The sequence below is a fragment of the Pezoporus flaviventris genome, unplaced genomic scaffold (assembly GCF_033815535.1).
Source record: "Pezoporus flaviventris isolate CSIRO_AGI_PZ_B2104156 unplaced genomic scaffold, CSIRO_AGI_Pfla_v1 ptg000079l, whole genome shotgun sequence".
NCBI classification, from domain to species: Eukaryota; Metazoa; Chordata; class Aves; order Psittaciformes; family Psittacidae; genus Pezoporus; species Pezoporus flaviventris.
Genome location: NW_026892627.1, coordinates 4,015,609 through 4,029,099, shown reverse-complemented (window position 1 = coordinate 4,029,099; position 13,491 = coordinate 4,015,609). Strand labels below are relative to the sequence as shown.

General features: G+C 36.4%; 1 protein-coding gene across 4 annotated transcripts in view; it reads left to right on the top strand.

Moving 5' to 3' along the window:
* MINDY4 (MINDY lysine 48 deubiquitinase 4) overlaps window positions 1–13,491 on the top strand; it is a 69,914-nt gene that overhangs the window by 48,760 nt on the left and 7,663 nt on the right. For 3 of the 4 annotated variants that reach the window (XM_061474490.1, XM_061474488.1, XM_061474487.1), the window contains one exon: window positions 10,601–10,781. In XM_061474490.1, the coding sequence (XP_061330474.1) occupies window positions 10,601–10,781 (181 nt within the window). Of the gene's footprint in view, window positions 1–3,737; window positions 5,167–10,600; window positions 10,782–13,491 lie in introns of those variants that run through there. The other variant, XM_061474489.1, reaches the window with a different exon arrangement.

Sequence of the window (13,491 nt, the reverse complement as noted above, 5' to 3'; positions counted from 1 at the left end):
GGATGAAGGTTCTGTGTTACTGCTGCCACCCCTTGGTAAATGACTTGAGTGATCTATAGATTCTCAAGTCATACATGCCTGTATCATTTTTTAACTGATCTCCTAAAGAAGGAGTCAGCTTAAACTAACACTGGTATTTAAGTGGCTGCCATAGAGATTTGTATAGGTGAACTAGGAACTGCTCAGTGCAGTCTGTGGGGCTGAAAGCTGCTCAGCAGACTAAACATAATTATGTGCTCTAAGCTGAACAGTCTCCCTTGACTGTATTCACTAGATCTCCACTGAGAGAGATCTAGTGGAGTTGAGACACCTAGCTCACATTTGGGCACCCATGTCTTAGTCATGTATATGTAAGCAGCTGAATCTGGAGCAGAAACTCACCCTAAGAATTTAGTTTTCCACAATTTCCTATGTCATGGGGGACCAGATTGATTGAATCCTCTACTCTATGCTGTAATGGTGGTCATATTGTATTAACAGTTAAAAAAAGGGGGAGGGGAGGCAATTAAAATACGTGTCAATATAATGGGAATTGTCCTTTTAATGTCTTTGAAATTAGTATTTTAATTATAGTAATCATGAAAATTAAAAGGTAGATTAAACATTTTAAATTTTGACAGCCATTAATTTACCTCTGGAAAACCTTGTATAAGGATTTCAGTGGTTCTCCATCAATAGACATTGTCATCAAGATTGACATCTTTCCAAAAAACATGCTCTTAAACAAGCAGTCTTGTGTTTGATGCAAGGGTATTATTTGAAGTTCTCTTGCTTGTGGTAGATGCTAGATTAGATAATTGTAACAGTCCCATTTGGATTTGCAGCCAGTGCCTCTACCAACATTTGAAAGTGATTAGCAAAGAATTTGTTTGTACTGATCTAATATAAATGTGTGACTGAAAGCAAAGCTTGATTTTTAACTGTTTTCCATATGGCTAAAGTCAGTAATGTTTTTCTGCTACTGACAGATTATGATTTTTGTTATTCTTAACTAATGAAGTCCTTTATTCACAAGATTATAACAAGGCTTAAATTCAGTCAAGGCAGCATATCATTGTATCCAAAACAGATTATTTAATTTGGAACAAACTGGAATAAAAATAAATTAGCTTCTGTGTCTAGTTCAAGTTCCTTGTTCTTTTCTATGAGCAATGTAACATTTAAAGCCTAAAAAAAAACCCCCAAAAATGGTTATGCACCATGATAGCATTTTTTTCATTTTCTTGTGAGGAAAATGGCATCTAGGTAGCAAAATGGTAAATTAGGTCAGTGCAGGCAGGAGCTATTTCTTTCCCATTTTCCCTCTAAAAATAAAAAGTTACTCAGAGAATCAGACACCATCTTCCACTTATTCTACAAATTATACAGTGAGGGGGGTCTGCTTTTTCTACTACTGTGCTCTTGCAGGAGCTGGACTCACAGGCAGTGATCTGTTTTGCAAGCCAGTGACTTAATCTGTTACAGAAACTCCAGTAGACGTATTTTCCTTTTTTTTTTTTTCTTCAGTCTACATTAGTTAGGCATCTGCTGCAAATTGTCTTGCTTTTTATTAAGACCATCTGCAAGTTCTCTGCATTTCAGTTTGTGTGTCTCAGCTCCTGCTGCAGTGCTGCCTTAGGACTAGGACAGAAGTCAGATTCTGGTGGCCTTTGGTCTCAAGTCACTGGAGTCTCCACAGTGGCTTTTTAGCGTGAGAGGACGGATTCTGCTTTCTGTTACAAAGATATAAGTTTAGAACAATTTAGAAAAGATAAATGTCACTGATAGTTTGCGGTAATGAAACTGAGAATAGCATTTGGCTGTAAGTCTTTCAAATTGACTCTTTTCTTCCTCTCAGTGTTTCCGTAAGTTGTGTCAGCATCCAGTTACATTGTGGCTCTGAGGATGGTAACAGAAACCAGTAATGGAAAAGGATTGTCATTTTTGTTTGTTGTGGTTTTTTTTTGTGTGTTTTGGTTTGGGTTTTTTGTTTCCAGGAGTAAGAAAATCCCGAGAATGCTATATGGTGAATCATAGACATTAGAGTTGGAAAATTCCCTTTAGGTCATATCCAGCCAACCTCTCAGGGGATAATTCAGGATATTTTTATGTTCTGTTATATAGCAAGCTTTCTTTAAAAAATATGTATTCATGAAGTTCCTGCCTTTCCGTTTAGCTGTCCATTTATTAGGTGATTGTTGTACATATAACTGTGATCTTACCTTTTGTCTTACATATCTCTACTCTAAAATATGAGAAAGTGCAAATACAGATTTGCAGGTACCTGCAAATATGGAGATTTTAATATCTACTATACAGTTGGTGCTTTAAATATACTAATATTAAATTTGACTGTTCATTTACTTAGTTTCCTCTGATTATCATATTTACTTCTAATCCAGCTTGCCCCTAAACAATTCATCCCATCCGCTAGACATTTGCAAGCTGATGTAACAGTTCCTCCCTTTTTCATCAGCGCATCCTGTCCACCGCTTATTTTTATTGCTCTGCTCTAGATTTCTTCCAACTTACAAATGCATTTAAGAAGAGATATGGAAGATTACAGGCTACATTCTGTAAATCCACATAGAGAAAGATTTCTATACCATTTTATCTCTCTTGTCTAATTAGGTGGAGTATTTGTATATAATCCACAATTTCCTTGGTATGTCTTCTGAGTTGAAAATATCTTGAGGGCATGAGAACTGAATTAATCCTTATGTCAAACTTTGGCAGCAGCACAAGTCAAAACAATATGATCAGCCCCTTTTTCTCCAGTGATTGCCTGAAGAATTCCTCTGTTGCTGATCTATTAATCCCTTTCACTGGATCATGCTGAATGTGTTATCTTTGCTGATTAGAAAAATGTGTGTTTCATGTAATTTGTCTGGAACTGTTATGTCTAAACATCACTCCTAACATATTACCATACTCAGGATGTTTTTGGTAATGTAATTACTTGTTGCAAATTTTGTCACAGTGACAAATGGATTTATTCAGTCTATTCCATATGCAAACGTTTAGTTCTGTATTTGAATGCAAAAAACCTAAAAGTCCAGTTCTGCTACTTTTTGGTAGGCAAGTTACACATCTTTGGATTTCTTTAGTTTGTGCTAAGCCCATATTTAAGCTATATTATTTCCATCTGATTTTACATATTTAACTAAGATACTTAATATTTTATGTTTCCTGGGATCTCTTTAGAGCTCCGAAAGAAATAGCAACATTTCCAAAATCAGGTCAGTCCACGTAAAATTGGTTTTCCAGAGGTTTCCCTCTGTTTGCTGGCATGCAGCATGCAGCAGTTCAGCAGTAGTTTCAGGGGAGTGGAGTCGTTTCTGCAGCAGAGACAAGATCTCGGAGAAAGGGGTGAGGCAGAGAAGTGGGCAGGGCCAATTATAGCAGTTGCGAGTGAGAAAGTCCCTGCATTTGGGTCAGGGTTTTTGGCTTATATGTCACATTAAAATTGCAGGTGAAAAAAACCTGGAATGATGAAAGTTTTCAAAACTTACTGTGATGTTAAAAATAGAAGGAGATGGAAACACATGCTACTTGTATTTATACCAGATAACTTAAGACACTAGCAGTGACAAAAGAGAAAAATAATCTGCATTCGCATCCGAAAAATTTAGAAGATACTATTTTTTTATTATTATTAATGATGATAATAATGATACTAATATCTAACATTTGTGTGTCATTTCCTGTGAATAGGTCTGTGCTTCACAAAAGAGGCAAGTATCATTACCATTTTCCAGGGGGGTAACTGACAAACAAAAGTTAAAGTGTCATCCCAGCAAGTCATCCAATAAGCTAGTGGCTAAACTGGGAAGAGAATATAGGTCTTCTGAATCTGTTATTCTGAAGTAAGTAGGGTACTGGCTGATGAATTTGGCCATCTTTCTGAAATGCTTTTTTGAAATCATTTTAGATATGTGCTGTTGTACGTGAAGTAGTGGAAGTATTCAAGGTTACTTTTGAACCTTATCACTGATTCTTCTTTGTCTTCACTGATTTTCTCCTGCTTTCAACCTGCCCTGCTATGGTAGTTAAACGTACTATTATCTGACCTCCCAAACTCAGCTTACTCTGATTCCTGACGGTGTCCAAGTTTCTGCCTGAGCTGTCAGCATTTCAAGAGACTGATGCTTTATAGTTTTTGCAGTTCTGAAGATGGAGAGAGAATGTGGCATTGGCAAAGAATTTATCCTCATTTTTCCAATTTGTTTTCAAAAAGAGGGACAAACATAAATAAACAGAATTTATGCATTAAAATTCCACAGATGGGAAATATTATCTTTGGTCCTTTTGATGCGACCAGCACACTTTGTACTATAACAAGCCCTACTTGAATTATTAAATCTAGCACACATGCTCTGTCTTCTGGCACCTCACCTGTTTGTTTGCCCTGTGGAACGTCCTTTCTATAACCTTTTTTTGCTGGGAAATATATCTGCTAAACAGGCATCTTTCTCAGTCAGATGGACTGCATTCAAGCCAGGTCATTGGTGGGGTTGCAGAAGGGAAAGGTTTAGAAAGAGGGTTTTAACCAACTCGCTTAAGGAACCAACAACAAAAATATGCGTATGCAAAATGGAAACTGATGGTTGGTTTTAATTTTCCACTTATTTTTCAATAATGGGTATGTGGTGGATACTGTGCTGTGTAGATGCATTCGGCAAGGGACCCTGCTGGTTATGCAAGACATTTTTGATCACCACTGTGGGCAAAAATATGTGATACACACAAATTTAACTGAAACAAGGCTGACAAAGCATTGTCCATTTAAAAAGTCTGTTCTTCATCCCTTGTTTTTACATCTCCCTTTCTAGCCTGAAACCAAAATTTTAATGAAGTCCTATTGTCCTCCTAGTCATTCATGGACAGTTATTTTCCCAGAGGCCAGTCACTGTTGCTGGAATATTGGCATTGATTTCTTGTCAACATCCTTACAAATAAAATAGAATCACAAAGATTTTATTCAAGACAATAAGAACAACAAATCCCACATGTTTAAAAGAGTTCTGCATGCTTTGCAAACAGACAAAATAGAAAATGAAAAGTCAAATATTTTCCACATGTCTCTCTAGATTACAAATACCTACATGTGGATCCAGATTTATCCCACCTAATTTTAGGTCTTTGTAGGTTGAAAATGCTTAGTTCAGTCCAGCCAACTCCCTTTATAGTTTATGAACAGGGGGGCATCTAAATTTTTGCAAGACCTATCTTTTCCTTGTTTGATTTATAGACAGCAAAGCCTAGGGGCCAACCTAAGTTAGAGGGCCTAGAAACAGGTGCTGAAGAGTTAAGTGAACTGAGTCTTGACCTATCTTTGTCATTGCAGTAAAGCAATTTACTGAAGTGAATTATAAAGTCCTTCATGTTTGTTAAGGGAATGGCAAAGTGCTGAAGTCTGAATGAGGGTCTGAATCTCTCTCAACATTTCTCCAACTTGATGGGATGTACCAAAAAAGCAGCAGAATGGGACATGGATCAATAAAAGGTCCTGAGGCTACCTAGTACCCTGACGTATTTCTGCCTTGCCACAGCAGCATAAAAGAACATTAGTCAATAGCCAGTGCTTTCGCAGAGTCTGAGTTAGGGTTGAACGCACACTTCTTTCTGTTCTTCTTCATTAATGTTGCCCTTCTCTCTCCTGTCCTCTCCTGCCGCCACATTCATTATCAGAAAGATTTCCTTTTCTACAACAAGAAGGATTCAAAGCTGCAGAGAAATTATCTAAGGCTGTCACACAGCATTAAGTCATTAAGTTATGCATAGTCTGAATAATAACCTTTGTGAACATTAGTTTTATTTTTCTTAATCTGATTGAAATCAAGTACACATCAGTGGCATTATCTTTACCCTCACAGTGTCCTTTAACTAGATGCAAATATAATAGTATTGTGGCTGACCTGGTATTTTAATACTGCTGGTCAAATAGGTGAACTGAATCAGTGGTGTTCTTGCCCATCCAAGTATATCTGTTTTGACACCATTGACACTTTAGTGTCAACGTTCACTGTTGGAACATTGTTTAATATTAATTCAGTAAAGGTCATTGCAATTATGAGGAAAAAACATTGACAGAATAAACAATAGGTTGTGGCCTTTAACTGTGAAAGCTTTGTAATTATCCTTTTGTCTATCAATCCTACTGGATTCAGTACAATTAGAAATTACACAGTTTGGCAGAACCCAGACCTTTGTGGAATCACATGGGTCTCAGTACTGTATTGTATGATTGCTATGGAAAATAAGCATCTGTTGTATTCATGCAAGCAAACATAAAGCAAGAAATAATATCTAATTTATGATCTAAGTCCAACAAGCAAGGAAGTGAAATTACACTAAGTAATAATAAAGCTCCTGGAGAAAAATGGCATCACACTAGCCATATAAAGTGATCTCCCCTAGCTTTGGTATAATCTTTTCTTCTTTAAATCATAGCCACTGTATAGAAGTGATAATCTAATGTTTGTTTCTGTTCAAGGTAATGGAGATGAAGAAACACAGTATCTACATTATATTTCTTTTTTGTTTCTTTTGGTATACATATGGCAAAAAATAGCCTGTTCAATGACAAAATAAAAGCAAAATGGTGAAGTACCATAAACTCGTTCTGGCAGATACTTTAGAATAATTCTCCAGTAATAAATATTTGTCTGTAGATTTAATTTCACTATTGTGCAAATGCACACTGAAGTCAGATGTGGAAAAAGACCACCCAGAGTGTTGAAAATGAGCCATTTAAAGGTACTTGCTTTTGAAAGGTTGACATTTTCCGAAGTTGAGAATTGTGTCACTGAAATTTGTGAGCATTCTTAAGAGATTTGTAAGGGAGAGAATCAGGGTTAGTGAAGTCTCCATAGGAATTAAAAACATGCAGCACGAAAAGACACCAAATTCATTAATTCATTCTTCCCCTCCTTACTTTTTTTTTTTCCCTGAAGGTTAATGATCATGTTTGAAAACAAATATTTGAATAGTAATGCATTATTACTTTTTAATGCATTGTGTTACTGCAAACAGAAAAAAAAACCCAAAAAATAACTCAAAAAACCAAAAGGGATTCTATTTTTGGTTTGCAAAGAAGAAATACAGCTGTTGAGCCCTTTACAAAAATAATATTTAATAGAAGAGATTCAAGTTACATATCCCTAATTTGCTTTTGGAAGTCAAAGGCAACATTACACTCACAGGGCAGCATACAAAAGCTGGAAGGAAGGGCCCCATTCTCTGGCAAGCACTTTTTGGATAACACACACTCGGAGTTTGAAGGGTTTCATGAGAAGTCAGAACTGGTGTTCATGCTTGTTCTTCCCTGTTCTGCTTCAAGGTCCTGTTATATTCCAGGATCACTACCACCAGCCAACCTGACCCATCAATTGAAGAAGCGCTCACCACTCACCAGCTGGACCAGTTAAATGAGAGCACGCTTTCAGTCTACTCAACAATCGATGCTTCAAGAAGGTGGCAGAAGAATCCTCACAAGGAGGATTGTTCTTACCTTGCCAGTAGCATGGTTCCATAGTATATTTTGTAGAAAAAAATTAGACATGATTTGGGGAATTCAATGGGAGAGAGAATTTCCTTATTGGAAGTTTAGACAAAGAAATATGGAGATATGAAGGAATTTTAACCTTATGGATAAAACCCATTCCATGCTGCCTGACCTTTTCCCATTCCATTCTATTCCCACCCAGAGTGCAGGAATACTCTGAGGTTTCTGGAGAGCCACAAGCCTCTGGAAGGTGATGGTAATAGGACAGAGTGGCCAATTGTTTTGAGAAGCAGACCTGCAGTGACCAGCCAACAGCTGGAACACAACTTGATGTTAAAGGCAGCAGCCAATCCTCACCTAGAATAATTGATGTAACTGAAACAAAGACTTCCCGCTTTTTATAAAAGATGAGGATTTGAACTGAAATGTTTTTAGATTCTCATTATTGTCTTAAAGTTCATGTCCTCACCTTCTTCTGCAAGCATTGTAATTGAAAACTATATATGTTTAGAGAACGTTCCTGCAGACCTTACTCATCTGAACAATTTGTCCTGACTTCAATGAGACTGTTCATGTGTGTAAGAATTGGAGTGGATGTGTGCTTTGAAACACAGCTGTATCTCTCTAATCTTGTTTTGTCAAACATTGTTTGATGAAGCTTGGAAGTTACTTTATCAGACATATGTAGGAAGAACACAATTTTAGAAGACTGGGTGTTCCTTTCTGGCTTTGATATATCTGCATATTAAAATATGTGAGACTGAATCTTTTCATCCGTATCCCTCTAATTTGCCGTCTTTTATTGCATCTGTGTGTTTCCCTTTGTGATAACTCTTGTTATGAGTATTTTTGTGAGCTTCTAAAAAATTTAAGACGAGAATTTACATAAAAACCCAAAGCTGTTTTATAAAAGGCTGTTATAAATAGATATTAGTGAAGTAATGAGTCAGGGAATAGTTACTTAATTAGCTAGAGACTTGTTATATAAGCAGAAATTCTCATTGGGGAGTATAATTGAATTTGTACTCATGTAACACTTCAGATATAAATTCTAAATCTCAAGAATAAAAATCCCACACACTACTTATCACTTAGTTTTGATGCTGTTTAGATTTTTAATTAAAATAGCATATATGTTGGCTTCTTGCGTTTTAGCAATATATTTGATGCACTTGTCTGCCCAAAATGAAGAACTGGGGAATGGGCTGCAGAAGCTGTATCTGTGAATCTATATCTAGAAAGCATGTACAAGATTTTTTTCTGTTAAAAATCTTCCAGTTTCCACTAGTACCCATGGCATATGCTGAGACATTATTTAAATCCCATAGTGGTAAACGTAGAAGTTGCAATAGAGTAGATGATTTCTGTAGATTATATCACCATATTACTATGCAAACCTCTTCAAAACTACCTGAGCCTCTAAACTAGCAAAGTTTCTTTGATCCATGTGTCTGTATTATGGAGGCAGAAACTGATCTCATATTTCTCTGTGCATATATTTGCACACTTGGCTGCCATTCCTTGTTCTGCAGATTAGTAGCATACCGTCAGTGCAATATCTGTTTAGCAAGGGATATGCAGAACTGGTGATAAAGATGGTTATACGCAGCATCCTGCATGGTAGTGATTCTCTCTGTTATATGAATAATAAGCAGAGCTGTTGTCAGAAACATTCCACTGAAAGCAAACAGTTTGATTTTGTTTTTTATTTTCCCTGAGCGATTTATTAAAGATACAAAACCCAACAATTCAATGGGAGAAAAAACAGTATTATTTTGAACTTATACAGCTTCAGTGACAGGAATATAGCTAACAGTAAATATCTATTATAGCTGAATATTAAAATCCTAGCTGAGAGAAATTAGGTTTCTTTGCTACATTAATTAATTGTTACATTAAGCAATCTCGTCACTATTTTTACTGTTATTTACTACTGAAGCTACTAATATCATTAACTGATACTGCAGTTTTAAAGCAGCAGGATGCAGTAGGAGAATGGTATCTGTCTCAGAACCCATTAGTATGAGGTGAAGAAAATACTACAAGTTATTCAGTGACCTCAGGGGATGCAGAGAACTTCCATGACTCATATCAGTATATATATATGTAAGGTTTCAAAACCATAGATACACTCTCTCAGGTATTAAAGCATATATATGTCTACTTTAAACCATAAATTCCATGACAAATAATAGATATGAGCCTCAACTCTATGCTAGACTTGAACCTTAAAGACTATGGGGTGAAGCAGCATTTGAAAAATGGCTAAACTGATAAATGAATACACATATAGAGAAAAGTCATTGCAAATCCAAAGAATTGCTATAGTAGCCTACATTTTAAGCATCTGGTAGATTTAAGAAATATACTTCAAATCTTATTTCAGTTGGAAGGGACCTACAACGATCGTCTAGTACTCTGCTAAATAGCTCCCTGAATAGCTTAAAGTTCACTCTCCTGAAATCCAGTGTAGCAACTTTGCTGTCCTTTTTTCTCATTACAGTGAAAATTTTAAAGTCAACCATTTCATGATCATATGGCCAAGACAGCTACCTTTAAGAATAGTGAATCAAAACAAGTGCTTCTGTTGTTGCTTTCTTCTAGTACCTGAGAACATGTAAAATGTCTGGGCTATGAAGCTAGAAGAATATGCTAAAGTGAAGGGATTGTATTATATTCTTAATCCAATAAAAGATTTTGAGTTCAGTTTAGTTGCTCACACAGGGGTGTCATGTCATCTGAGATCCTAAGAAGTCTCCTGCCTGGCTTCCAGGTATTGTTGCATAAGAGCATGGTCTCCCATTGATCTCATGTAATATTCCTGACCTAAACTCACTGTGGTTTTATAGCTATTGCAGAGGGCAGGATTCCTTTTGGTTCTGATCATCAGGGATATGATCTTTTTACTGTAAGGTTACTACAGCTGGATTTCATTAACTGCCTACCTCAGGGCTAGATGCTTGCTTGCTATGTTCCATGATTTACCAGACCTATCCTGATCTGCTTCATCAGCAGTGTATAATGAGTATTCATTAATGTTTGTGCACGGTAATAAATAAATTGTTTCTCCCCCTGCTCCCTATGATTTTCTATTGTTTTGTATCTTCCCTTTAGGTCGGTTGTTACTTGAAGACCCCTAAATACCCAATTTGGTTGGTGTGCAGTGAAAGCCACTTCAGTGTGCTTTTTAGTTTGGAAAAGGATTTACAAGGTGACTGGAAAACAGAGCGGAAATTTGATCTATATTATTATGATGGCTTGGCTAACCAGGAAGAAGAAATACGGTTAACAGTTGGTATGTACAACTCAGTAAATCTGCATTTAATCTCTGATGATGGCAACAGAAGAATCCACTAATACAAACAATGATGGTTTCAGGCATTAAAAATTAGTTGTGTGCCTGCTTCATAATTTTAAGTTTTGATGATTAATTGGAAATTAGATTTCACAAGGAAATTTTGAGGATAAGCTCCTGAAATGGTTAAATGTGAGCATGGGCTACCTTGTATAGACTGGTAAATCTTTCAGTGACGCTGATTTCCAAGGAGAAGATTTTGGTCTGGTCTATTCATGCTCCCAGGGCTATAAGCCATATTTAACTACTCCTATTCTTCCTCACGTCTTCTCACATAATTTCTGTAGGCAGAAAGTGCAAGTCTTCTGTTCCTCAACCCTACACGCCTGTAGTAAAATGAGCAGAAATGGTGAGGAAGCATGAAATCCTTGCCTCCAACAACAGCTACTTCAGAATATGACAGTAATCTGCTAAGAAAGCCTAGCCTCTTACCTGCTTGTAAGCATACCTGGAAACATGAAAAAGATCTTCTGACTTGTTACACTCATTCTTTCAGGAAACCAGGCCAAATTATGCAGCTGCTTTTACAGTAATTATGTGTTTCTCCACCTGGAAGGCATTTGGACAAGGAGTATTCTGATACTTAGAAAGCTCCTACTTATTGCCATATTAAGACATTCTTGACCACTACATTTCTATTTGCTAATAATAACCTACTTATCTTTTGTTTTCTTTCCTTCAGTATATTTACACAATCTAATCAAATTCCTTCTCAATCTTAAGGAGCCACTCTATTGTAGTCCACTCTTTAGAAATAAGCTGTATTGCTTGTTTGCACCTACATTCTGGTTCTTAGACAGGATGACTTATACATGGGTGTTGTATGTTCTAATTGAGTCTAATTGAGTGGGAGTGCTGGGGGCTTTAGCATCTCACAAGATTTGATAGTAAACTTGTCTTTCTGCCTGTTATTTATCCTCTTACTTTAATTAAAATCCCTGTCATTCTGTTGCAGTATTCACATTATATATAATCTCAAAAATGCTTACACTTCTAGAGTTGACAGCTGGTTCCCACATGGTCTGTCTGAGATAAAAGATTTTTTGTGATACAGATGATACAGTTCAGCATAAGAATACAGAGATTAACATTTTTTCTATTGTGTTGTACAATGTAACATACGGTCCAAAAAGAATGTCCTTATCTGTCTTTACGTCATTAGTAAGTAAGGAATGTTTCCAAAATCCAGATCTACCAAGCACTCTGAGATCCCTGGATAAGCAAGTGCTCAGAGTATGTGAAAATTTTTCCTTACTGTTCAACCTGTCACGGCATGTTTGTACATTTCTCCTCAAAAACTTGTATTGAGAGGTAGATATCTTTCTGTTGTGGCTTTAAGCTCTTCTAGGAATGTATCTTAGCAAATCTTTTGTTATCTATGAAATTCTGCAAAAGGCTGTAAAATGCAAATTTCATCATTGCAGGGAAATGCTTTCCTGGCTGTACAGTAATCCCTTGTTAGGTCTGGAGATATACTGAAACTACTTTACATCCAAAGGTAGCATTGATTATACATTTAAACCATGCATACAGTACTAGATGGATATCTCAAAATGCTAAGTATTACTAGCATTTCCATTGTGGAAATATCAGCAAGCTGTGACGGTTAGGCAGTGTTACCTAACCAGAGGTCCTGGGTGCTGCATAGCCACATCTCACTGGTGAAGGTTAGCAAAGTCATTTGCTTTTCACTAGCAAGAAGGTAAATTCCTTGAAATGGGAATATTTTTTTTATAATTAGGAAGATTACAATCAAGGTCACATTTCAGGAAACCTTGAAGAAATTACACTGGGCAAGAAAAGCAAGAAAGAGTAAGATTACATTTTAGGGGTAATGGCAATTGCCACTTATACTGAGAATTTGCCCTGCTTCTCATAACCTATGAAGATGAGAAATACAAAGTTTCTTCCTAAAAGCAGGCAATGCTTGCTAGTGAATTCAACATAATACCCTAAATAGGTGAAGGTTCTTTATTATTTCCATTGAGATAGAAATTTCTGACAGGCAGGGAAGGACAGCATGCCAGTGTATCTAAATCAATAACCCTCTGCATTGTGTTCATCTTCTTTTGTTGGCTGTTTAGGGACTGAGTAGAGATTCTGCAATTTTTTTCTATGTCACAGAGACCATGTGTATAAAAGTGTGGTTTTATAAGAGAGATACTGATCTTCCTTTCTAATATATACAGATAGCCGCTACCTATGTTAACATTTACAATATGGTGTCTCCAAGTAAAGATATAGGGAATTTTTATACAATTGTTTTTAATAAATCATTGTTATATCTCACTGGTGCATATTTTCAACTCAGTATCCTTTTAAAGGTGTTTTCAAAAAGCAGCTGAACAATTGCTAAAATGTATATAGCTGAGTTTCTCAGAAGATTCTTCCAGAGTCATAGTCACCATCCTCAGCCCCTTTGCAGATTGCACAGAAGGTAGCACAAGCAGGGAAATTAGCCCATATAGAGATACTGGAGGCAGCTTCTAGGGAATGCTGGCCTATTAAATATGGCTCTTTCTTTCAGAATCCTTTTTTTTGCAAGTTAAGATAAAATTTTTCCAATGTGCAAAAAAGTCTTCTGGAAAGGTAATTAATAAACCATAACTTCCTAAGGTTGCCATTAAAATTATGAGCAATCTTTCTTCTC